Source organism: Misgurnus anguillicaudatus, chromosome 7 (genome assembly GCF_027580225.2).
Source record: "Misgurnus anguillicaudatus chromosome 7, ASM2758022v2, whole genome shotgun sequence".
Taxonomy (NCBI): Eukaryota; Metazoa; Chordata; class Actinopteri; order Cypriniformes; family Cobitidae; genus Misgurnus; species Misgurnus anguillicaudatus.
In genome coordinates, this window is record NC_073343.2 from 2506279 (window position 1) to 2531150 (window position 24872).

At 37.6% G+C, this 24872-nt stretch overlaps 1 protein-coding gene across 1 annotated transcript; it reads left to right on the forward strand.

Annotated features, from left to right (window-relative positions):
* On the forward strand, positions 1–24855 carry syne3 (spectrin repeat containing, nuclear envelope family member 3). Its single transcript, XM_073869270.1, has 18 exons — positions 1–184; positions 2444–2602; positions 4075–4247; positions 4390–4699; positions 5895–6050; positions 6754–7098; positions 9069–9217; positions 9539–9701; positions 10872–11054; positions 11373–11516; positions 11746–11880; positions 13008–13169; positions 13949–14121; positions 14397–15018; positions 17930–18088; positions 18712–18885; positions 19408–19449; positions 22621–24855. The coding sequence occupies exons 2-18, from the start codon at positions 2459–2461 to the stop codon at positions 22810–22812; spliced, it is 3426 nt and encodes a 1141-aa protein (XP_073725371.1). The 5' UTR covers positions 1–184; positions 2444–2458; the 3' UTR covers positions 22813–24855.
* The last annotated feature ends 17 nt before the right edge of the window (positions 24856–24872 follow it).

The window sequence follows — 24872 nt, forward strand, 5'->3', positions numbered from 1 at the left end:
TGTTTACGCTGATCGATTGCTCGACGGATCTACTGTTTCTGTCTGATCTCATCCTCGAGCAGCGCATGCAACTGACAGGCCTGTAGTCGGATCTTGACGTATCGCCGTAACTTTGTACTGTAGCCTGAAAGCAACTTAAGGTCATTTTTTAGCCAAAATCCTTGCGTCCGATGCACATATTCCCGTAAGTACGACCACTTTATTTACGCGTTATGATTTGTAAGCGCAATCTTTTCTCTACGCCATCAATACCTTTCTGTAATACTTTCAACAACTTTCAAAGTGCAATGCGATAGGATTTCATGCAGCTAATTGTGTTTACATGGTCGAGCCAGTAATCCTTTATAATACAGTTTATGTTATTACATATAAATATGTATTACTTTAGTTAGATCTATGTTTTATACATAAACAGGCAGATAACAGACCCGCCAATGCCTTCAACTGCCTAAATGACATGCAAATCGTAGTGTTTTCTTTTATGGGAGGGCGTGGATATGTTTTGGTTGTGAATTGCCTCAGTAATCTCCGTTTAATTATTATTCTAGTTTTGCTAGCTTTTTATTGTTACTAGGTTTTGTAGAATGATGTGTTTTTCTTATAATTTACCATATTTACAGTAAGTAACTTATGCCAATTTGAACCGAAGGTTATGATTCGTAGTATGATTCCCCTTTATGTTAACTTACTCATATGTAATCCATTGTACAGTATATCGCATTGTACTGTGGGACGTATTGTTGGTGTATTTTCATATGAAAAGAGATATTTGAATCGTCAGGGGAATGCCAACGAGGGAATGTTGTGGAGAGATATGAGTCACTCATTCTGGAAAGTGGCCCATAATCCATATTTTGGGCGCCAAAAGACTCTTTTTGTTTTGGTGTTTATTCACGTTATTGTCTTGAAAGAACGTTGTATAGTCACAAGCAATTGAGTTTATTGTGAAAGGTATGCAGCAAAACAAAAGTACAGGAAACAAGCAACAGGGTGGGGTATTATAGTGGTTATAAATATGGGCCGGTTACCAAATGGTTTTATGTGCAAAGCTTGCCAGAGGTGATTCATTGTCGCTATCTAACTATAGTGTGTTGTTGAGCAACATGCTCAACCCTTATAATATATTTACCACAATTTCTGACAAAATACTATATTTACTGTATGTTGCTACTGTTGAGCCATTATGAATGAGTAAACATGAGATAATTCAAACACTGTAAGAAGACTTTCAAATTCACGTTTTGTTGATTTTACATTTATGCCTTTGGCAAACACATTGCATTACAAGGCATACAACATGTGTTTAGTGGGGTTTGAACCCATGACCTTGCGCTACTAACCTAATGACCTACCATCTGAGGGGGAAAATTCAAGGCCCTTGGAAGTTTTTGAAAATAAAGATACAGTGCTTGAATCTATTTTATGCAAGAAGTTTTCTTGAAAAAAAATCTATATAATTCCCTGTGTAGTGTAGGATAAAATAATATCATAAAAATTCTAGACTTTTTAAGCACACGTGCTAAACTATTTGCTTAAAGGTGCAGAGTGTACATTTTAGCGGCATCTAGTGGTGAGGTTGCGAATTGCAACCAACGACTCAGCCCACTACTCACCCCTCGCTTTTGAAACGCATAGAGAAGCTACAGTAGCCGCCACCGGGAAAAAATGTCATTGTCAGAGACAAAAATGTTTGTCCATTAAGGGCTTCTGTAGAAACGTGGTGGCACAAAATGGCGACTTCCACGTAAGGGGACCCTCGTGCATGTAGATAAAAAATCTCATTCTAAGGTAATAAAAACAACGATTCATTATCAAAAGGTCTTTATACACCCATAATAATGTAATTTTGTATATTATATTGCATTTCTATCAAAAGATCCTTCTAAAAATTACACACTGCACCTCTTCTGTATGCGAATGTTGATTCATACCAAAATGCTTTTTTGCATAGTTGTGTTTGACACATGAAAACGTCTCAGGTTACGTATGTAACTGTTGTTTCCTGAGAAGGGAACGAGACGCTGCATCTCCCTTGCTATACTTCCTGCGTCCCTGTAATGCAGTCTTTGGCAATATTTCATACTTCCTGGCTCCCGCGTCACCCTGTCTTTGTCGTTGAGCCTCACTATTGGTTGAATTTGATACACATTCAGACGCACTTACCCCTGAAGTTTCACCGCAGTGACGCAGCGCGAGTTCCCTTGAAAGAGAACTGTAACAATGTATCTTAAAAGGTAACACGATGTAACCTTGCTCTCACTTAAAATGTGTCCCCAAATTTATTCCTTGAATTTGAGGGTATTGGACCTGGAAAGTCCTTTAAAGGTCCTTGAATTTGAAGTTAACTAAGATGTGGGAACCCTGATGAAAGTGTTTGTGCCAGATGCAATGTAAATTCACAGCTGCAAAGCATACAGTGAGTGTCTGTTATGTTTTGCATTAGGTCTGCCTTAACCCTATGACCCAGCAGGAGCAACATGAGTTCAGGGAAAGTTTGGAGGAAGCCCTGTCCTGGATGCAGGCCGTCCAGGAGAGGCTTAAGCAAAATGATAACACCCAAGGTCCCAGATCAGCACTGGAGGCCAGGCTCAGAGAGACAGAGGTAAGAACTTAAGTGACATTTGACCTGCAAATCTCAGTTAAATAAATTTTTTTGATATTAAATGGTATTAAAGTCTGGACTTGAATAGTGTTAAATACTTGATCAATTGCAATCTGCATTTTTGTATTAACTGATGAAGGGCCCTATCTTGCACCCAGCGCAATTGACTTTGTCAGTGACGCATGTATCATTTCGTATTTTGCACTGGCGCACAGCGGGTTTTTCCCTCCACAGACGCACGTCGGCAAACTAAGGAATGAACTTGCGCTCCCTGGGCGGTTCAGCGCAAAAAAGAGGCGTGCTCCGGCGCAAACCATCTCTTATGCTATTTTGCAGTTTCAAAAAACAATTGCGCTACTAACCAAAAAAAACTAGTCTAAAGTCAGTGGCGCGTTGCGCGTGGTTCATTATTGCTATTTTAAGGGCGCATGCTTGACCATAATGTATAGCGTGCACAACGCGCATTGCTTATCTAATCTACACAGATGCAACAGTTATTTTTGCAAATCATTAATTGTTACAATAAAAAATATAAGATAAGGGAAATCATTAAATCATAAATTGTTACAATAAAAAATATTGATACATGAGACAAGGGAAATCATTGTGGTGAGCATTGTGGTGATAGTTTTTATTTATTTTGTGTGGCAGCGTTAAACAATTATCATGCAAATAACGATTAAAATATTTGTGTGGCTGTATTACGTTTATTTTATGTAAATAATAATTAAAATGTTTTCATAAGAAACCTTCATGTATGTGAACTTGATTTGTAAGTGTACTTTGGGGTTGGACCTTGCTTGCGTTTCTTGTGTCCGATTTCAAAGCCCCCAAACCCTTTCAGCGGTGAGGGTGGACGCAGCGATGTCCTCCTGTGTGCCCGGCGTGCCCGATTTATGCTGGCAAGCTTGGGATCCCCCCGTCTCCTGACATCATTGTAGTGCTTGGCGCAGCTGATGAGACAATTGCGGCTATTTCCTCTCACGCCTGTTTAACCGACGCTGATTTGGGCGGGTTTCTCCCATCCCCATACAAAACAACTTCTCTGTCTTTGACTGCTCTTACAAGAACGTGGGTCTCCTCGGCTGTGAACCGCTCCTGGCGTGCGCCTGTCAAATCCGTCATAATAATAGCAACCCGCCATGGAACTTGCGCCCTTGCGTTTAAAGGGAATGTTGGATAGCGTTCTGATTGGTTTATTTGACGTTACGCCCAAACCACACCTATGAATAATGAACCTACTTCAGACCAACCCCTTATTGATTTGCGCCCGGCGCAAGACTTATTTCTCCCGCCGGGAAAATAGCAACAGCGCCCAAGATCCGCCCACAAAGTCACTTGCGCTTTGCGCTTCGGACTTGCGTTTCAGATCGTTAAAATAGGGCCCGTAGTGTATAATTGATTATTTGATTATTTATTAAATAGCTGTGCAGGTTTCATGTGTTTTGTATCACCAATTGTTTTTTGTATAGAACATCCATAGCTCAGAGGCTGAAGGCCATGTGAAGATGGATAGGGTGCTGGTGGCGTCCGAAGCCCTGCTCCGAAATGGAGATGAAGAAATGAAAAATCAGACTCATTCAAAACTCAAAGATCTTAAAGCACAATGGGATGATACGCTGACCTACATAATTCACTGCCACAGGTACAGCGTTTGTTCACAGTGAGATGTATGAAAACTTCCAGTATGCTTTATTTCACAATACAATTTTTTACCGTCTATATGGCAACATATATATTTTTGGATATATTTATATTTTATGTTGTTTGTTTGGTGCCTCTATTAGTCGCATTGAGTGGGTGTGGCTTCATTGGAGTGAATATCTGAAGGCTCGTGAGGAGTTTGGGATATGGCTGGAGAAGATGCACTTGTCTCTTGAGCCACAGCTTGAGCTTCAACTGGGTCTGCAGGAGAAACTGTGGCAGGTTGACCATCTGCGGGTCTTGCACAGTGACATCCAGGCCCAGGGTCAGTTTCTGGACAGGCTCTTGGATGAAGCTGGAGCCTTGTTCAATCGCACCGAGGATCCCAGTGTAAATGAGCAGGCTCAACAAGATCTTCAAGATGCCTACAACCATATTCGAGACATAGCGCAGGTCTGTTGAAACACATCAGACTGATATAAGAAAATATCAATGCATGCTAATGCAAGCGTGTGCTGTTGCCTCATTTCAAACGTTTGCTTTGGATATGGAGGGTATAATTGTAAGCCTGAATTTCAAAGGTATGATGATAACCTTTGAAGCAGCGTTTTTGTTAATTTTTTATAAGGCTTCTCAACATGGTTCTATGTTAAGTCAGTTAACACAAGTCTTTTAATCTTTTCTAGTTTCCTTTTTTTTAAAAATCACTCTTGCAGAGTTTGAACAATACATTTAGAAAGTGTCGGATCTTGTGTGGCACCTTACAAACACAGTTATTATGAAAGAATGAATTATTAATGTGGGCTTTATATATCAGGGCTCAACGCAAATAATTTTTCATACTGGCCCGGTCGCAAAATAAAAAAATAAAAAATGTCAGTGTCACATGGTAAAAAACCTGCTAAAAAACTACCTTGGTTAACAATGAGATATTGACCGGATGCTCTTGACACACATTGTACGTTCATTATATGTTTTTGCTTCAATCCCGGGCTTAAGCCATTCAGAAATACCAGTTTGTTGGCAGAATCCATTAAATGCCAAGTTGGTTTTTCAGCAAAGTCCTCTTAGTGCACCAAAGATGAATTGGATGAATGACGGCACCCCAAAGAACCGTGGATTATATTCAAACTTAGGGTTCCTTGTGGGTTCTTGGACCTGAAAATAAACCAAATGTGACAGCCATCACAGCTCCCCCTCATGTGTGGTTTAGTTTCTTCATGTTTACATTTTGAATTCTGACTTTTTTCATTTGCAATGTTTCTAATACTTAGTGAACTGTTTACTATGTCTTGTCCAAAGAAGTGGAGTTTTTTGCTAAAAAAGCTTTCATGCACTTAGAGGGTTTTGCAGGGAAAGACAGTGAAATTTGTTAAATACAAATGAAAGGACTAAAGTGACATTTCAATTACAAAATAAAGCACTTTAATTACTGATTAATAACCTTTTCATTACTTTCAAAAAAACTAAGCATAAAAGTCTGGTAAAAAAAATGACTATAAGAAAACATGTCAAATGAATTTAGAGGGTTTTGCATCTGAACTCTTAATTTTTATGCTATTTTATGAATTTAAGTCTGATTTAATACATCTACAGCATATACATCGATTTGGTTTTTGTCTAATAAATATGCCTTGCTTTTGTACAGGAGAGGTTGACATTAACACAGAAAATAGCGGAGGAGCACCAGCAGTACCAAAGTTGTGTTCATAAATTCCAAACCTGGCTTGTGTCTAAAACTGAAGAAGTCAGTCGCTTCAGCGATATGGAGGATACGACACAAAATAGACTCAAAGCCCTGCAGGTACAGCGACCTACTTATTTGAGGGATGGGAGGTCAGAACAGTCAACTTGGAAAATTGCTGCTTTGGAAAGTTAAATTATAGATATGTCATTCAACTTAAACTATGCACTTATTCATTTGAGTCCTCATTTAAATTTCTTCACACTTTGAGCCTTCACATTAAAGAGTTGGGAATTTTTGAGTATTGATTTTGATCTTTTAATGTAAGAGTTTGATATAGCTACAGTGTACTCATGATACAGACACTGAAGTGTTACAGTGAAAGGAAGATTACTGCCTAAAAACCACAAATTCTGGACACTGGGCTGAAAATCATAACTTAAAAACCAAAGATGATTATTTTAAATTACTTAATTTAAAGGTTTTTTTAATTATTAAAAAGAACAATTAATGGGATAGTTCACCCAAAAATTAAAATTCTGATCAAAAGCCTCATTGACTTCCATAGTAGGAGAAAAGAATACTATGGAAGTCAGTGGGGCTTCTGATCGGTTTGGTTACAAACATTTTTCAAATTATCTTCTTTTGTGTTTATCAGAACAAAATAATACATTTTGAGAGCAAGTAAATTATGACTTAATTTACATTTTTTTGGATAACCATGCCTTTAATTCTCATGGTTATTAAAGACATTTGTTTGGCATCATGGCAAGTACATTGTGAAAATTAATTGAGTATTTTCTACCATTTCTTCTGCTGTTAGGAACTGAATGCCAGTATAGCCAAAGAAGAACAAACACTCAAGCACATTGAAGGGTTGTCGGAGGCGGTGAAGACCAACACATCTCCGGCGGGAGCAGAGAAGATTACAGAGGAGATGGAGGAGTTGAGGTTGGCCTGGGAGAGGTTACGTCAGACACTAGTTGAGGTCCGTGAAGAACTCCAGAGCTCGCTGGACTCTGAGAGCGAATATTCAAACCGATGTAAGGAGCTGTGGGCAGACCTTGGGCAGCTCAGAACACTGATCCAGAACCTCAGTGTTGATCTGGAGAGCCGGGATGGAGAGAGAACTGAGGAACACGTGGTTGCTCAATGGAAGACTCGCACGGTTAGTACTCTGGTCTTTTCTCTGGCACCACTAACAAAGACATTTAGTGTCTTGCTGTAGGGCATGGATGGAGGCTTAGCATATTTATGTGGCAGCACATCAGTGATTTAGGGAATGCCTAAGGTACATTTTTCTGTGGGGTGCGACAGCTGGTTTTTGCCGAGTTGGAAGAATTTTACAAGTTTTGTTCAGTGTTTTGGAATACTTTCAAACTGATGACCACACATTTTATAGCCTTTCATTGCTTTTAAACAAAGACAGGAAGGGATTGGGAAAACCATCTAGACTTGTGCATACAGTACAGTACTGAGAGAATGTGCACCACTTTGCACATATTAAAAGGTTTAAGCGAATAATTAATGAATAAAAGTTGTTGTTTATTGTTCGTGTTGTTATTCTGAGGCATGTAAATCCAAAATATATATAAAAATGTATAGTTTTGTATAGGGATGCACCGAATATTCGGCCACCGAAAGTTTTCTGCAGAAAATGCCCCAAAAGACTTTTATCACCGAAACAATACAGCCGAAATGTTGTGATGACACAAACAGAAACCGCAAACTGCATGTGCTTGTCTGAAACAACATGTCTGCGGTGTGGACGTGGTTAAATATGTCCGGTCCAGCTCCAGTCAGACGTGATCATCACAGTATGCCCTTCAAAGATCAGAACTCTTGATGTGTAAACTTTAGAAAAAGTTGCGCTACTGTGTCTCATACTGTAGTCCATTAACATACATTTGGCGAATAAAGCAATGAAAAACAACGTAACGTTTTTATGTCGAACGACTGTTTATGCTGGGCTGTTTGGAATTCGCCCTCGGTCTCTGTGTGCGCGCGTTTAAGTGCACTCAATAGTGCATTCAAGGAGAGACACGTTTCAAAAAGCAAGCAAACATAAAGTCTTTCTGTTATTGACAGGGCAGGCACATACAAACAAAATGATATCCACAGTATTCTTTTTCTAATAAAAACATTTGTTTGTGTCTTAAGTGTATGTATAGATTACAGTCAGAAACCAGTCTGTGCTTATTTGGTCTTAAAGAGACAGTAATTTATTAACCTACTTAAGTCTGTGTCATTAATGTTAATCAAACAACCCAAGACAAAGAGAAAATCACTTCTGTAGCTCTAATAATAATAATAATAATAATAATATATAATGTATACAATAAAGACGATTTTTGTACCTTATGCTAATTTCAGACCTTACTTAATGTGCCACTTTGTTCTTTTTTTATAAATGTTTGCAATTTCTTTTTTTCTTATTAGATTTTTTTTAGAGCCCGACCGATTTATCGTTTTGCCGATTTTATCGGCCGATATGAGCATGTCGCAGATATATCTGTATCGGCGTATAAGCCGCAGATATGCGCCGATATGAACGTTTGTTACAGAACACATTAAATGCATTTGAAAGATGTAAGTACTTGTTTGTCCAGCAGAGTGCGCCATACTGGTTGCTAATAGTAGTGACACCAGCCAATCCCCCACCCCTTTTTTGCTGATCCAAAAAAATAATCCGATGCCACAAAAACTGTAATGTGATCCGAACCGAACCATGAGGTTTGTTATTCATCACACCCTTAGTAATGTTAGTACACAGTGATAACCATTAATGCAATGGTACTAATAATTGGCATAATAATTTGTTTCGGTGTTTTCGGCCTTGGTTTCTTCTTTTTCGGTTTCGGACAAGAATTTTCATTTTGGTGCATCCCTAGTTTTGTGTAGTGGCTTTCTAAAACTGATATTTTTACTTCAACCCATCGAAATAATCAGTTGGGCCAAGTTTGCTGTTTGCAGTGGGGAGCTAGAAATGTTGAAGGCCTTTTTAGATCAATGAACGCCGTCTGGACCCCATGTGGAGAAATGTTGCATTCATGACTGTTTGGATGAGCTCCTTTACTCAGTTCAGACTCATAATGCGTGTCATGTTTTATTGATTAATTTTCTACATCCACGTTTCAGGGTGTGCGTAACAAGTTGGTCGCAGAGGAGCCCAGGGTAGACCTGTTGAAATCCCATTTGAAAGAGTTATTCCGATTCCCGCAGGACTCCAAAGCGCTGTCGGATGAGATGCTCGCTGTGGTGAAAGATTACCAGAGTGTGAGCGGCCGGCAACCACACACTGAAACCTAAAGTGAAATACTTATATTATCAATCATTACCAATTAAGTTGTAAATGTTTAAGTACTGTACACACCATGGGAGGGTTGTCTCGCCTATTGTCTTACAGTCAGTATGATGTTAGTCACAAAGTCCAGTCAGCCATAAACAATGTGTATCCTACCCTAAGAGAGTGCTAATGTAAGCACTTCACACAATTACAGCATTACACAGGGTTTTACCACATTTATTTACTCATTTTGTAATGGACAATTGTTCAAATCCCTATTCAATACTCAGTTTTTGGTTTTCCATGGCAGTGTGAGAAGCAGATCATTCAGGTTGTCCTCTGAGAGTGAATCCGCTCTACGGCAAATACTGCAGGATCCTCTGCTCGTCTTTAGCCAGTGGAGCCAAACGGTTTCACAAGTCCTGGATGGCTCTGCCGACGTCACTGAATTCTCCCATATTGCTCTGCTAGTCCAGAATATTGAGGTATATATTTTTTTTATCTTTACTGTTTTTTGCTATGCAGGCTGATGACTTAAAATGCAATTTGACATAAAAGATTTAATGCATTGTGTGTTGTTGTTGTTATTATAATTATTATTATTATTGATACTACTGTTGCCGTTTTTACAAAATATTAATATCATCACCATCCTTTTTTATAATATTATATTTGTTGTTGTTAGTATTGTTACTATTATTACTATTATTAATAAGAATAATTATTATTAATAGTAATAATAGTAACAATACTAACAACAACAAATATAATATTATAAAAAAGGATGGTGATGATATTAATATTTTGTAAAAACGGCAACAGTAGTTGCGCTGGAGCACGCTGCGACGCTTCGATAGCATTTAGCTTAGCCCCATTCATTCAATTGTACCATTTAGAGATAAAGTTAGAAGTGACCCAACACATCAACATATTATTAAGTTATTATTATGGGTATTTAAAATATTCCTGTAATCATAACAATCCTTAGAATTATTATTGCTATTACTTTCATTATTGTACATACTATTATTACATAATATACATATAATTGTTATTATTATTATTATTACATAAATATCTATTATTATTATTATTATATGTTTAATTTATTATTATTATTTTATTTTATAATACTTATTATTTTTATTATTATTTTGCTTATTATCATTGCTTCATAACAATATCATCATCTGTATTATTATCAGTTAAATGTATTATTATTATTTTGCTTATTATCATTGCTTCATAACAATACCATCATCAAAATTGCTGGTTTGTTTGTGTTGTTTTTTGTTTTGCTTAACTGTCTGTTGTATGTTTTGCACTTATTATAAAAAATAAAAACAGTACTGCAAGACTTAAAAAAAGATATAATGCATTGAGTATGGAATTTAATGGATAAATTCAGACCAATTGGGTCACTTTAGGACTCAACTTTTTATAAAAAGTTCCCCTCCTGTAGTAATACCCAATATGTGTTTTTTGATTTTAGAAAAACAAGGCCGAAATCTAAAATTGGACTATGCTTGCAACCTCCGTTTGATGTTGTATTTAAACATTAGATTTTTTTTTCTTTGTACTATAATTGATTTTTGTTCTCTTTGAAGCTATTGACTGCATTCTTTGTTCTCTATTGTTTTTTTTGTTTTTTTGAGAAGTTACTTAAAACCAGTGTGCAGTTGCAGGAGCGTTTGACTTTGCTTCAGGTGAAGAGCGATCTACTCACCTCGGTTTTTGGGCAGGAGAAAGCTGACGATCTGTTGAAAGAGCTTAGCGGAGATATGAGGAAGAGAGAGTTACTCCACAGCAAACTTCAGGAACGCAAGAGCTATCTGCAGGTATCCCACAAGCCACTGTCCAAAATTTAACTGCTGTAAATCTCTAAGCTCAACAATATTTTCCTATTATACCTGTTTAGCTTAAATATCCATGGTTATGTTCTTGTAGCTCAGTTGGTGGAGCATGGCATAAGCAATGCCAATATCATGGGTTCGATTCCTAAGAAACACATGCTATACACATTACACAATGTATACCAAGAATGAACTGTGAAATGCTCAAGTTTCTGTTAACGATCACCATAACTGTACCATAATCATTGTTTAATCTTCTAAATATCGTCTAAGTACCCAAATCCATGTGTGTTATGTCCATAGGGATTGATATCAAAGACAAAGGACTTTTCTGATGCCTATGACTCCATACACAAAAAGCTGAGCTCCATTAAGGAGAGGTTCCTCGCAGCCGATTGCCTCCAACCTGATATTCTAGCCAAGAAGAGTCAGGCAGACCAGCTCAGGGTCAGTGACACATGTATAGTTTGTTTCAGCTTGTTTTGCACACATCTCTTTTGAGACCTTTTTTGATTTCTGTATATGGATGTACAGTGATGTTTAATGAGGTGATCTTTAAAGGGGCACATAATAATGTCACTATGAGCTCAACATGTTTGTGCTGTGGCTTGTCCAGGTAGGACAAGAAAGGACTTTCTAGTGACAGATTGAACGTTATAAGTGTGTCTTTCTGCAGGTTATCGGGAGGGATTTGGAAGATTGCGAGGCCCATATTATAGCCCTTGAGACGCTGGTGTCGTTCAACCCAACAAACCGGACCAAGTTTGAGCGTCTGTATGGAGACTGGAAGTTGCTGTATAAGGGGGTTCGGGTAAGACTGTTTCTGCTGAAGGAATCTTAAATTTTGAATTAAAGAAACATGCCAACATTTTGGGAATTTAGCATATTCACTGTATCCCCCAGAGTTATATAAGTCCATACATACCTTTCTCATCTCTGTGCGTGCTGTAACTCTGTCTGATGCAGCCCCCGCTAGCTTAGCTTAGCACAAAGACTGGAAGTAAATGGCTCCAGCTAGCATACTGCTCCCAATAAGTGACAAAATAACGCAAACATTTTTCTATTTAGTTGTTGTAATTTGTATAGTCACCGCATGTACAAATAACGAGGTCATATGAGATACAGCCATCTTTTAAAAGTATACATACTGGGAACTATATTCTCAGAAGCCGAAGCACTGCTACTTGGGCGGAGTGATTTGCTCACAGCATCCAAGAAGCCCGTGGTGAGGAGCAGAGAGTTCGGTCAGAGTTGTGCAAATCACAAATCAAAATTAAATTTGCGCATTAATCCGCGAATCGCATGCAAGCTGAACTGTGGGTCCAACTGCGATCCGTCACAGCACTAATAATTATTATTTAAAATAACATGATGGTGGGTAAATGATGACAGATTTTTTTCATTTTTTGGTGAAGTATTTCTTTAACTTCAGTCTAACATTTTGGAGTTTTCCAGTGTTTCTTCCTAAAAAACAGGCATTCAACAGAATGGAACCAAATGTGGGGGTCCCAAGGCGCAAAGTTTTACTCTTTTTACTATTTTATAACTTTACACACCGTCTCTCTAATTAACAGAGATGTGATGTTCTGAAAGAGAAGGGAGAGGCTGCATATCTTCTCACTAGCTGCTTCACAAGCGCCCAGCTTCACAAGTGATTCTCATTTAACCCTTAAGATCTGTAGAAACCACTGAGCTCACACCACATGGTTTCCAGACCTCATGCTGACTTTTAATCACGATGTTGAAGATGATGACTTTGAAGGCCTTGATCAAACCTTTCTTACTTGACTTTTAATGCACACTTGGCCCAAGGAGATGTTTCGTATTTTTTATTTTATTTACTGAACACGGATACCAACAGAGATACTAGGAGTCACGCTATTGCACCAAAGCCCTTGATATGTGTTTAATTGCGTTTGTGTGTTTACTGTATACCAGATAAAGGTGAATGAAAGTGAGGAGAACATTGTGGAACATGAGAGTTTCCATGACAACATGCTGAATTTGGAGAAGTGGTTAATGATCATGAGACAGAAGCTGGAATCTTTCCGTGGGGCAGATGGGGAATGGGGCATCGATAATCGGCAACAGGAGGCAGAGGTACTGTACCCTCATAAATGGCTTTCTGCCATCTCACAGAGTAATTGCACATTCATTTATTTCATAGTGCTATTGAATAGCTCAGGGGTAGAGCATTGCATTAGCAGCACAAAATAGGCATGGGCCGATTACCGGCTTCAAGGTATACCGAGGTTTTAAACAGTCAAGGTTTCAAAACCACTGAAATATTCTGTGATACCGTCTCCAAGGTATGAGCTGTGTTTATACAAAATTCATTAAATCATTAAGTCATGTGATTGATTTGATGTTTACATTTAATATACATTACAAAAATATTATATATTTTTTGAAAGCATATTATAATTTAAAGGCTTTAAATTTACCTGGCATTTAAAAAGTAACACATTTTAGTGTTGCAATGGCAATACCGTAACACCGTGAAACCGTGGTATTTTTGCTAAAGGTTATCATACCGCCAGAATCTTATACCGGCCCATGCCTAGCACAAAAGGTCACGGGTTCGAACTCAGGATGCACACATGCTGATAAAATATGAACCTTGTAATGCACTGCAAGTCGTTTGGATAAAAGCGTCTGCCAAATGCATAAATGTAATGTAGTACAAGTTTCACTCTCTTTCATTCTTTTTGATTATTTTTATTTAGTGTGTATTTAATTGCCATTACATAATGTTTATTATTGGCTCTGAAGTAACCCAAATATGTTAAAAAGAAAAATAATATCAAAGCATGTGAACTAATTCATTCATGACATTCCTGCTTTAAATTAAAATCTGCATTGCTTTTGTTGCCCTCTAGAGGGCGCTGGGAGAGTTTCCAGAAAAGGAGCTTCAGCTACATCAGATGGAGGCTCAGGGTCACACCGTGCTGGCCAGGACCTCAGATGAAGGAAAAGTTCATATCCGACAAGACCTGAAACGCCTCAGAGAATCCTGGATGTCTCTCCACACGCTTAGTCTCAATCTTTACAGGTTATGACAACACATGTTTATGTCATGACATCAAGAAAGCAATGATTCAAGGAACATGAGTGGAGATAAATATTTTGCAAAACCTGTTTAGCTGACCTAGCAGGAAAAGATTTCACATTCTGCTTCAGTGACTAACAGGTCACCTAGTCCCCTTATTTCAGTTTTGATATTGAAAAAAACATGGTGACTGATGTAATCTGATATCCTATAACCTTATATCACCTTACCTTGGTAACGCCCCCACATTGTTGTGGATAATATTTCTTTCATTTCAGCCTTCTGAATGGACACGCTGCCAAAGAGGGGCAAGATTCCCTGTCACACAGGATACAGTTCCAGGACAGATGGGCAGATGGACATGAAGAGGGATCGGGATCTGGAGGGACATCTGGCTTTGAGGGTGGACTACTTGCCACAGGTGCTGAGGTAACAGGTCACCGTCGACATCAGAATCTTGATGGACAGTTCCACCTGCAGTCAGAATCAATAGATCGCCCAGAGCGGGAAAAGTCAATGGAAGCAACTCGAAATCAAATTCCTGTGGTGTTTCCTGAGGGGATCGACAGACCAGAAGGTTTTGAGGTCTGGAGGCATGAGACGAGTTACCATGAAAGATCCACAACAGATGATGAGGTTGATGCAGTCATTTCTGGAGGTGACCGTAATGTAAACATAAGGCGGATAGAGGTGGCAAATACGCACAGAATTGACTTGCATAGGAAGAGTGAGGCGGGGGAATGGGTTGAAGATCGTATGACTGCCTCTGGGATTGAAGACTTGGATGTGCAAGGCTTTTTAAGTGGATCTCACACTGATGATACCAAACGAAGAATACGCCAACCTCAAATTCCACCTGATGAGATCAGCATGGCTTACAGCGCAGTTGGTGACATTCAGGTTTGGGCTACTAAAATATGATTCTTGTTAATGTGACATGCACCATAAAGGCTGGGGAATATATATTTTTTTAATTTTATGAACAATATAAAAATAAACAGCATAGAGGGGATAGTGAGGTTTGATTGTGCCTTAAGTTTGTCCAATGAGTTAACTTAATAGCTTGTCAGGACGAATATCATGCACTGTCAGCTAGCTGTCACTGAGGTGGTCCCCTTTTAAAAAGTACATCTTTGCCATTAAAGAGTTTATTGAGTCAGAGGTACCTCAACAGGTAGGGTTGGGCTGTATACAGATTTGTTTTATTTTTATATCAGATATTTTTTTCCATTGGGATACTGAATAAGACAATACTGTCTATATCGGTATGGTCTGATATGGGCCTCCTTTTTTGTAAGTGATGCTCTGCCAAAAATGTACACTGATGTCAGATGTAAGCTTTTTCCACCTGTTGTACGCTGTATATTTTCAAACAGGAAGGAAAACCTGATATTTGAATTTTATTTGCATTATACACTGTTTCAATAATCGTTATTGTGAAGTCTCACATGAGGTTTTGGCTTGATCTAAAACATTTATTCCCCTTTGTAGAATACCTTGATATTTATCATATATCGCCATTAAACCCAAAATTACAGACAAGTGAATTTTGGTCAATATCGCCCAGCCCTACTTAAAGGTCCATAATAGTACCTCAGGGTACATAATAGTGCCTCAAAGGTGCATGATAGTACCTAAGGGTGCATATTAGTACCTCGGGGTGCATATAATTGTACCTTAAAGATACATTTTGTACCAAATATATACATATCTGTACCTAAATCATATTATTAGGACCTTATTAAGGGTACTGCCCTTGTGACAGCTTGGGACCATTTTTAGACCACCGTGGACTGTACTTGTGACTTATGAGTATTTAAATGTATCTGAAGTCGTGCTATTATGATAATAGTACCTTTTAAAGGTGCATAATTGTACCTCAGGGTATATAATAGTACCTCAAATGTGCATAATAGTACCTCAAAGGTACGCAGTAGTACCTCAAAGGTACGCAGTAGTACCACAGGATGCATAATAGTACCTCAAAAGTGCATTTTGTTACCAATTATATACATATCTGTACCTAAATTAAATTATTAGGACCTTATTAACTTAAGGGTAGTAGGGTACTGCCCCAGTGGGACCATTTTTAGACCAATGTGGAATTAATTTAATTCAATTCAATGCAATGCAATTTTATTTATATGGCGTTTTTCACAATTGTTTAATTGTTTCAAAGCAGCTTTATATTAGTAGATGCAGGAGAAAACACAGAAAAATCGATGGCCAACATAAGCAGCAGAATACAGCGGCTAAGATTAAACCTTACTAGCGAGCGTAGCAATAATGTAACGTATAGAAGAGGGTGCTAAGATGTCTTTCACAATCTGCTCAGTTACTGGGATTTTTACGCACAACCATTGCTAGGATTTACAAAGAATTGTGTGAAAAGGGAAAAACATCCAGTATGCGGCAGTCTTGTGGGCAAAAATGCCTTGTTGATGCTAGAGGTCAGAGGAGAATGGGCCGACTGATTTAAGCTGATAGAAGAGCAACTTTGACTGAAATAACCACTCGTTACAATCGAGGTATGCAGCAAAGCATTTGTGAAGCCACAACGTGCACAACCTTGAGGCGGATTGGCTACAACCAGGGGCGATTCCAGGATTTTATTAATGGGGGGGCACAGGGGGGACCAAGAACCAGTCAGGGGGGGCCAATCAGAAAATTCAAATGAAAATAAATACTGGTTTAGAAAATATTAAAAATTAAGTTAAATATATTTCATGGTTCCCAAAATCTTGTGCAATCCCACGTGCTCTAATATAGATGGTATTAATCACAGTTCTGTTCCAGAATAGTTCACTTTAAATAAATTGTCATAATTTACTCATCCTAAAGTTATTTCAAACCTGTATAAGTTTTTCTTCTGCTTAACACAAAATAAAATATTTTGAAGAATCTTAGTAGCCAGAAAGTTGATGAGCCCCATTAACTGCCATGTTATTTTGTTCCTACATATGAAGTCAATTGGATCCATCAACTGATTTTGGTTACCGACATTTTTAACTCTTTTCTTTTTTGTATTCAGCCAAAGAAAGAAACTCATACAGGTTTGAAACAAGTTTAGGTATATGACCATTTAAATTAAGTGAACTGTTCCTTTAAGTAGGCTATCTAAATTACACAGAGTTACGTGTAGCTGGTATTAGTTAATGTTCTGACATATCAGGACCGTTTGGGAAAATATTAGCCTACTTAAAAATGAGGTGCATAATAGTACCTCAAATGTACATTTTGGTACCAATTATATACATATCTGTACCTATATTAAATGATTAGGACCTTATTAACTTAAGGGTAGTAGGGTACTGCCCCAGTGGGACCATTTTTAAACCAATGTGGAATTAATTTAATTTAATTCAATGCAATGCAATTTTATTTATATGGCGTTTTTCACAATTGTTTAATTGTTTCAAAGCAGCTTTATATTAGTAGATGCAGGAGAAAACACAGAAAAATCGATGGCCAACATAAGTAGCAGAATACAGCGGCTAAGATTAAACTGTACTAGCGAGCGTAGCAATAAAGTAACGTATAGAAGAGGGTGCTAAGATGTCATTTAATTGGTTAAATGGAGTCATTTTGAACCATTTTAACTATTTGTGTGGGGCATAACTGAAAATGTATTCACAGAAGTCCCTGCATGGCATTTTTATGCATTATGTATTTTAATATCAAATATCTTCAATGTTGTTAAAACACCAAAAAGGTTTTTCATAGTAATGTTGCTTTCAGTCCGCACCATTGTTTTGTGATTTAATACCTAATTAGCGTATAACAGATGAATATCTCTCTGATTCTCTTGTAGATGGGCTCTCAAGGGCCTCAGCATCACGCTGATTCAGGGACTCTATGGAGAGAGTTTGAAGCGTGGCTTCTTAAGCAAAATTACAAACTCACAAGACTTCTGAACAGCCAAAGAGCCGCGAGTGCCAAAGAACTGACGCTGAGACAAAATACACTGAAGGTTGGCTGTGTTTGTTCAAATTTGGCCTTTTTTCTGTGCTTGATTAAAGTTTCATGGGTCCACATATCAAACAGGATTAGAGTGAAAACTGTCTTGTAAGAAAGCCTTGATGTTTTATTTAACAGAGTCCAACGTATTCTGTTTTACTTTGGTCATGTATAGCATGCTGACTCATTTGTTATAAGTAAACCCGACTTCAACTGAGACTCAACAACACAGAAAGTTACAGAACGTAAACAGTGTGATTTTCAGTAAAATGTTAAAGTCATGAGTTTAGATGCATTGTGACATTGCAAAGCATTTTTATCATTTTGCCCGAGCAATACTTTTAAACTTGCATTTAAAAAAAAGTGAAAGCTTAAGGAAGATATTTTGGCCCCATTGATCGCCTTTGATACAAACGTTACCCATAATATCTTCCTTCGTGTACATCAGAACAAAGACATTCATACAGGTTTGTAACAACGTGAGAGTGAATAAATGATGACTGAAATTTTATTTTTGGGTGCACTATCCCTTTAAGGAAGGGTGTTGTGTGGTTTAAACCTACAACCTTTGCCTACATCTTTAACCACTGCACCACATAGCACATGCAACAGGCTGACTTGTTGATTTTTGTACAGGGTTTGCGTGCTGGGGTGTCCTGGGGTCAGGGTCAATTCCAGAAGCTGATAGAGGGGCGGCAGAATAAGTCACCAGAAGAGGATGTGGAGCTAGAGGACCTGCGATATCGTTGGATGTTATACAAGTCCAAACTAAAAGAGGCTGGAGACCTCAGAGCTCTGAAGAAACATCAGGTATGAATAGAAGACAACATTATTTCCTTTTGTAAACCTAAATTTTTTACAATTTTCTTATTTTTTGCTTTATAAAAATTCTTTATTTTTTAAAAGTTTTCGACATCATCCTGTTTTGAAATAAAATTGTAAACAAAATTATTATTAAAAAATAAAATAAAAGCACGCACATTGACCTCGCATAGGAGCTTGACTAAAAATAAAGTATAAGAAAAGTATATATAAAGTCGGCACACCAAATCACAAAAAAAATGTCTTTATCTGACAATCAACAAACTCTTTTTATACCTCTTTTTAGACCTATTCCACCACAATACATAAATAATAGTAATAATTCCTTGATGAAATGAAAAAATATTAATCAAGGAGGAAATAAAGAAAAATACAATAAAATAATTATTTATACAAGATAATCTGCATTAACCAATGCTGTTTGTAGTGTAGTAGCATGCATCCACCACAAGGGGGTAGGTTTGTCTAACTGTACAGTTGAGTCTAACCAAATGTTTTTATTTATTTTAGGGTGTAGGTGCACATGAACAGGAGCTTGTACGAGCTGGAAAGGTACCTTTTACTCAGAAATAAATGGCTTTATGGTAGTAAAATGGGTTGCTAATGACACTTCATATAAGTGACATAAAGAGCTATAAGATTGACTGTATCAAGTGAAGAATTACACTTTTCAGCTGAATTTGAATATATGAGCTTTTAAAATAATTTAAAACCTCACCCAAAATCTTGTAGTCCCCAAAACAAATGATCCGAATATAGTTTAATAAAAACATTGAGCCAGTAGCTCCAATTTATCTCTGGGGAATGTGTTAATCTTTGTGAGTAATTTTCTTTTTTTAAACAGCAGTCTTCCCACTCAGTTACTCTCGGGCCATCTGTTCATGAGCATCATATCTCTATGAGAATAAGCACAGGTGTCCTGAATTTGCTTTTATTATTTAATACTTGGTATCATAGCTGAACTCACAACATGTCATGGTATGAGAATATGTATAGGAAAAGCATTTAATTTATTACATTTATTTGTAACAGTATTTGCATTTTAATTGTTTACCACTACTGCCATCTATAGGATAAAAGCAATTTACTGTTGAGAAAGGGTTATGCATAAACAGAATAATTAATACAACCATTAAAAATATTAGTAAAAATATATATTTGATTGTCGGTATTGCCCTATTATTTTTATATAAGCAGATATTAGCAGGGGAAATAATATAAATGTTGATTTACACATACACTCGCCTGAAGGATTATTAGGAACACCTGTTCAATTTCTCATGAATGCAATTATCTAATTGGCCAATCACATGGCAGTTGCTTCAATGCATTTAGGAGTGTGGTCCTGGTCAAGACAATCTCCTGAACTCCAAACTGAATGTCAGAATGGGAAAGAAAGGTGATTTAAGCAATTTTGAGCGTGGCATGGTTGTTGGTGCCAGACGAGTATTTCACAATCTGCTCAGTTACTGGGATTTTTACGCACAACCATTGCTAGGATTTACAAAGAATGGTGTGAAAAGGGAAAAACATCCAGTAGGTGGCAGTCTTGTGGCCAAAAACGTCTTGTTGATGCTAGAGGTCAGAGGAGAATGTGCCGACTGATTCAAGCTGATAGAAGAGCAACTTTGACTGAAATAACCACTCGTTACAACCGAGGTATGCAGCAAAGCATTTGTGAAGCCACAACGCGCACAACCTTGAGGCGGATGGGCTACAACAGCAGAAGACCCCACCGGGTACCACTCATCTCCACTATAAAAAGGAAAAAGAGGCTCCAATTTGGACAAGCTCACTAAAATTGGACCGTTGAAGACTTGAAAAATGTTGCCTGGTCTGATGAGTCTCGATTTCTGTTAAGACATTCAGATGGTAGAGTCCGAATTTGGCATAAACAGAATGAGAACATGGTTCCATCATGCCTTGTTACCACTGTGCAGGCTGGTGGTGGTGGTGTAATGGTGTGGGGGATGTTTTCTTGGCACACTTTAAGCCCCTTAGTGCCAATCGGGCATCGTTTAAATGCCACGGCCTACCTGAGCATTGTTTCTGACCATGTCCATCCCTTTATGACCATTCTAAAGAATGTTTTCAGCACCTTGTTGAATCAATGGCGTGTAGAATTAAGGCAGTTCTGAAGGCGAAATTAGCTTTTCTAACCATTGTGATAAAGAGGCCAAGACAAAACGGGGTAGTGTATCTATAAAGACATTATACATCTATATATTATGCCAGGGTGAGCACCGCTGTAATTACCTTTCATTGCAATAAAATTTCCTAAATAGAGGCTTGCGAAAGAAAAGAGTGGAGAGAGATTTCAGCTTTCATCCACCCACATTTCCTCCTACTCTCTCTTTCTCGCACTATTACATACATCTCTCTCTTTGTTTATCTCAGACACTTGGAAAGAGAGAGAGAAAGCTCTCATGTTTCTCAGCTTTGCTACAGAGGCGTTAAATAAAAAGGGTTGTATTGGGTTCAGTATATCGTGGCCTATCGCTTAGAGCAATGATTGTTGGTGAGCTGTGGGGGGACAATCACACCTACAATTCAACATGAGCTTCCCGTGCAACTTGTTTGTCTTTGAATGATTTGATTTACGTGCATCCATCAAATCATGGGAAAATAATATTTTTATTAGTTGTATACATTTATAGGTATAGCTAAATATAGGTAATCTTATTTTTGCCTAATTATAAAGCATTTTTGTATTTATGATTCAATCCCATAATGCACTGCAACAAGCTCATTATCATTCAAGATGACAGATTGGGTCTAGGGAAATGTGTGACTTTTGGGGATAGTCGTGGTGTTGCTGTTTAATATTCACCATATATTAAAGGATTAGTCCATTTTCTTAAAAAAATAATCCAGATAATTTACTCACCATTATGTCATCCAAAATGTTGATGTCTTTCTTTGTTCCGTCGAGAAGAAATTATGTTTTTTGAGGAAAACATTCCAGGATTTTTCTCATTTTAATGGACTTTAATGGACCCCGACACTTATTATTTTTAATGCAGTTTAAAATTGCAGTTTCAAAGGACTCTAAATGATCTCAAACGAGGAATAAGGGTCTTATCTAGCGAAACGATTGTCATTTTTGGCAAGAAAAAAAATGCACTTTTAAATCACAACTTTTTTCCTCCAGCTGTGTGATTAGCTTAATGACGTCAAAAGGTCACGTGTTACATATATGAAACACATTTGCGGACCATTTTAAACAATAAACTGACACAAAGACATTAAATTAGTATCATTCGACATACAACATCATCGGAACTGTCGTCTTTCTCCACACTTGTAAACACTGGGGCGTAGTTTCACATACGTCATCCGTGACCTCTTGACGTGATGACGTATTACGTGAGGTCGCGCTGGCTCGTCACACAGCCGGAAAAGACGAGAAGTTGTGGTTAAAAGTGCATATTTTTTATCGTTTCGCTAGATAAGACCCTTGCGCCTCGTTTGGGATCGTTTGGAGTGCTTTGAGACTGCAATTTTGGACTGCATTTGGGCTGTTAGGTGTTGGGGTCCATTGGAGTCCATTGGAATGAGAGAAATCCTGAAATGTTTTCCTCGGAAAACGTGGTTTCTTCTCGACTGAACAAAGAAAGAAATCAACATTTTGGATTAAATGGTGGTGAGTAGATTATCTGTTTTTTGTTTTTTTTTGGGAAAATGGACTAATCCTTTAACGTTTTGTGGTTGTGTGTTTTACAGCAAAACAGCTGCTCCGGGTTCCTGTACCGTGTGTGTTGCATGGCTCTTCCTCTTCAGCTCCTGCTATTGGCCCTGCTGCTGTTGGCTTTCCTCCTGCCCATGATGGACGAGGGCGCAAGCTGCTCGCTGTCTAACAACTTCGCCCGCTCATTCAACATCATGCTACGCTACGACGGACCACCGCCAACTTAAGCACCGACGTACTGTAATACTCCCGACGTACGGTCATATATATTTCCAAAGGTGACAATCTGTGGTTGTTTATTATGTAACATTTACGTATCATATATCTTTTTATCAGTGTTCGTGTTTGTGTCATTTTATTTTTGGCGTTTGGATGGCTTCAGTTCACAGTACACCCACTGATGGACGCAACAGATCAGAAACCATGTGCGGGTCTGTGTTTGTGTGTGAAAATGTGAGTGGGTGGATGGCATAGATGCTCACAACCTGCTCTTTATGATTCAAGCTGTTCTCTACAAGCATTTGGAGAAAAACTCTCTACTCAGGAGTTATTTCAAATTTCTTATTTTTGTGTTTTATTTCTTGTCGTTTTAACCTGTGGTATGTTAACCTGAACTGTGCATGTTTTCGTTTTAAACCGTGTTGTGTTTAATTTAATCAGCTTTTATACTCAGGCTAGTAGACACGGCAAAACCTGCTGTGTTTATAATAGGCATACATGTATCACCGTGTTCCCGGAAATAGTTCAGATGTCCTTGAGTCACGGTTGATAAGATGTCAATTGTACAAACTAAACCCGAAAAACATTCTTCACATCTTGCCATTACGATGCAGATTTAGTAGAGGAATTTGTCTTTGGAAATCAACAATGAGATTCCCATCTGTCGTCAACAAAAAAAATCACTCCAGAGATAAGGTGCTATGACATGCACGTCTCAGAATAGACATGTTTTTGGAAATCATATATTGTGTAATCAGATTGTTGACTTAGCTTTGGCATTGGCTGGATTCTGATGTGTTTTTAAAGGCATAGATTATGGAGTAAAAATAGCCCTGTTTGAAGAGATTGTTCGTGTTTTGGGACTGTGACCTTCCCGGTCTCTTCTGTTTTTCTCACGGTTTTCGTTCAGGAATTTTAAGGGCCCGCTTGTTTTAGAAATATCGGAAGTCGCATTTGAGTTCTGTTAGGATCACAGCCTAACGGTTATTATTCAATGACTGGAATATCTGGATTGGGGATGCATAACGATTGATCGCGATTGATCTATAGCAGAATAAAAGTTTTTGTTTACATTATATATGTGTCTGAACTGTATATAATAATTATGTATATATAAATCTAATAATTTTAAGGAAAACAAAAATATATGTGTATGTATATATTAAGTTCACACACATATAGAACTTTTATTCTGCTATAGATTAATCGCGATTAATCGGTATGCACCTCTAATCTGGATTTATGTTTGATGAAGGTTTTACAGAAAAGGCTTCATATTCAAAAGCTTTGTGTTTGAGATGTAAAAAACATTATTTAGGACAATCTGAGACAACTTGCATGGTTTTGTAGCTTTGAGTAATGTTACAAATACTATATACACATAATATACTATACTGCTTTTATCCTGTAGCAGTTTTTGTAGCAGAATTTATTCAGTACTCTCTACATATCTTAAAGGAACCTGCTGTCATTTCCGTTAATATGTTATGCACTATACGGTATATGTTAAATCCATATTACAGTGTAGTGCATGCGCAGAGAGACTTAAAAAATATGCTGCATTTAAATTTTTTACAAAACTGTAATGTTGAAGCTTGGTACTTCAATGTGTTGCACTGCTTTATTGTTTGAACTCAATGCAAACCCTTTACTGATCTATATCGACGATACTGTATGTTACCGAAGGCTGGAAATGCTGTACAAAATTTGGTTATTTGGAAATTTGGACCAGCTCATCGGTGTATGCTAATACATCTGATTTGCAGCACTGTGTGCATGAGAAACTTTTTCATAGGAAATCTTTGAAATGAAAGTACTGGATGTTATTTTCAAAGTCAGAACATTTAGTGCAAGATGCTAGCATGTAAAAATTCTCATAACATTTACTTACTAGCTTTAAATTGCATGAAGACGTATTGTATTAATATAAAAGCTTAATGTTTATTTTATTACCATATTTTGGATGAAAGTCTTATAATGTATCTTATATAGGAAACATACTAGCAGTATTTTTGTATTACAGGCAATAAACATGCAGTGCATTTTCAGTATTTGATGTTTGTGTTTT

Coding starts and splice junctions, on each gene's coding strand:
- syne3 (XM_073869270.1), top strand. CDS start 2,459: ATGACCCAGCAGGAGCAACATGAGTTCAGGGAAAGTTTGGAGGAAGCC. Junction 9,218..9,538: donor TACCAGAGTGTGAGCGGCCG/GCAACCACACAC, acceptor TGTGAGAAGCAG/ATCATTCAGGTTGTCCTCTG. Junction 14,122..14,396: donor CTTAGTCTCAATCTTTACAG/GTTATGACAACA, acceptor CTTTCATTTCAG/CCTTCTGAATGGACACGCTG.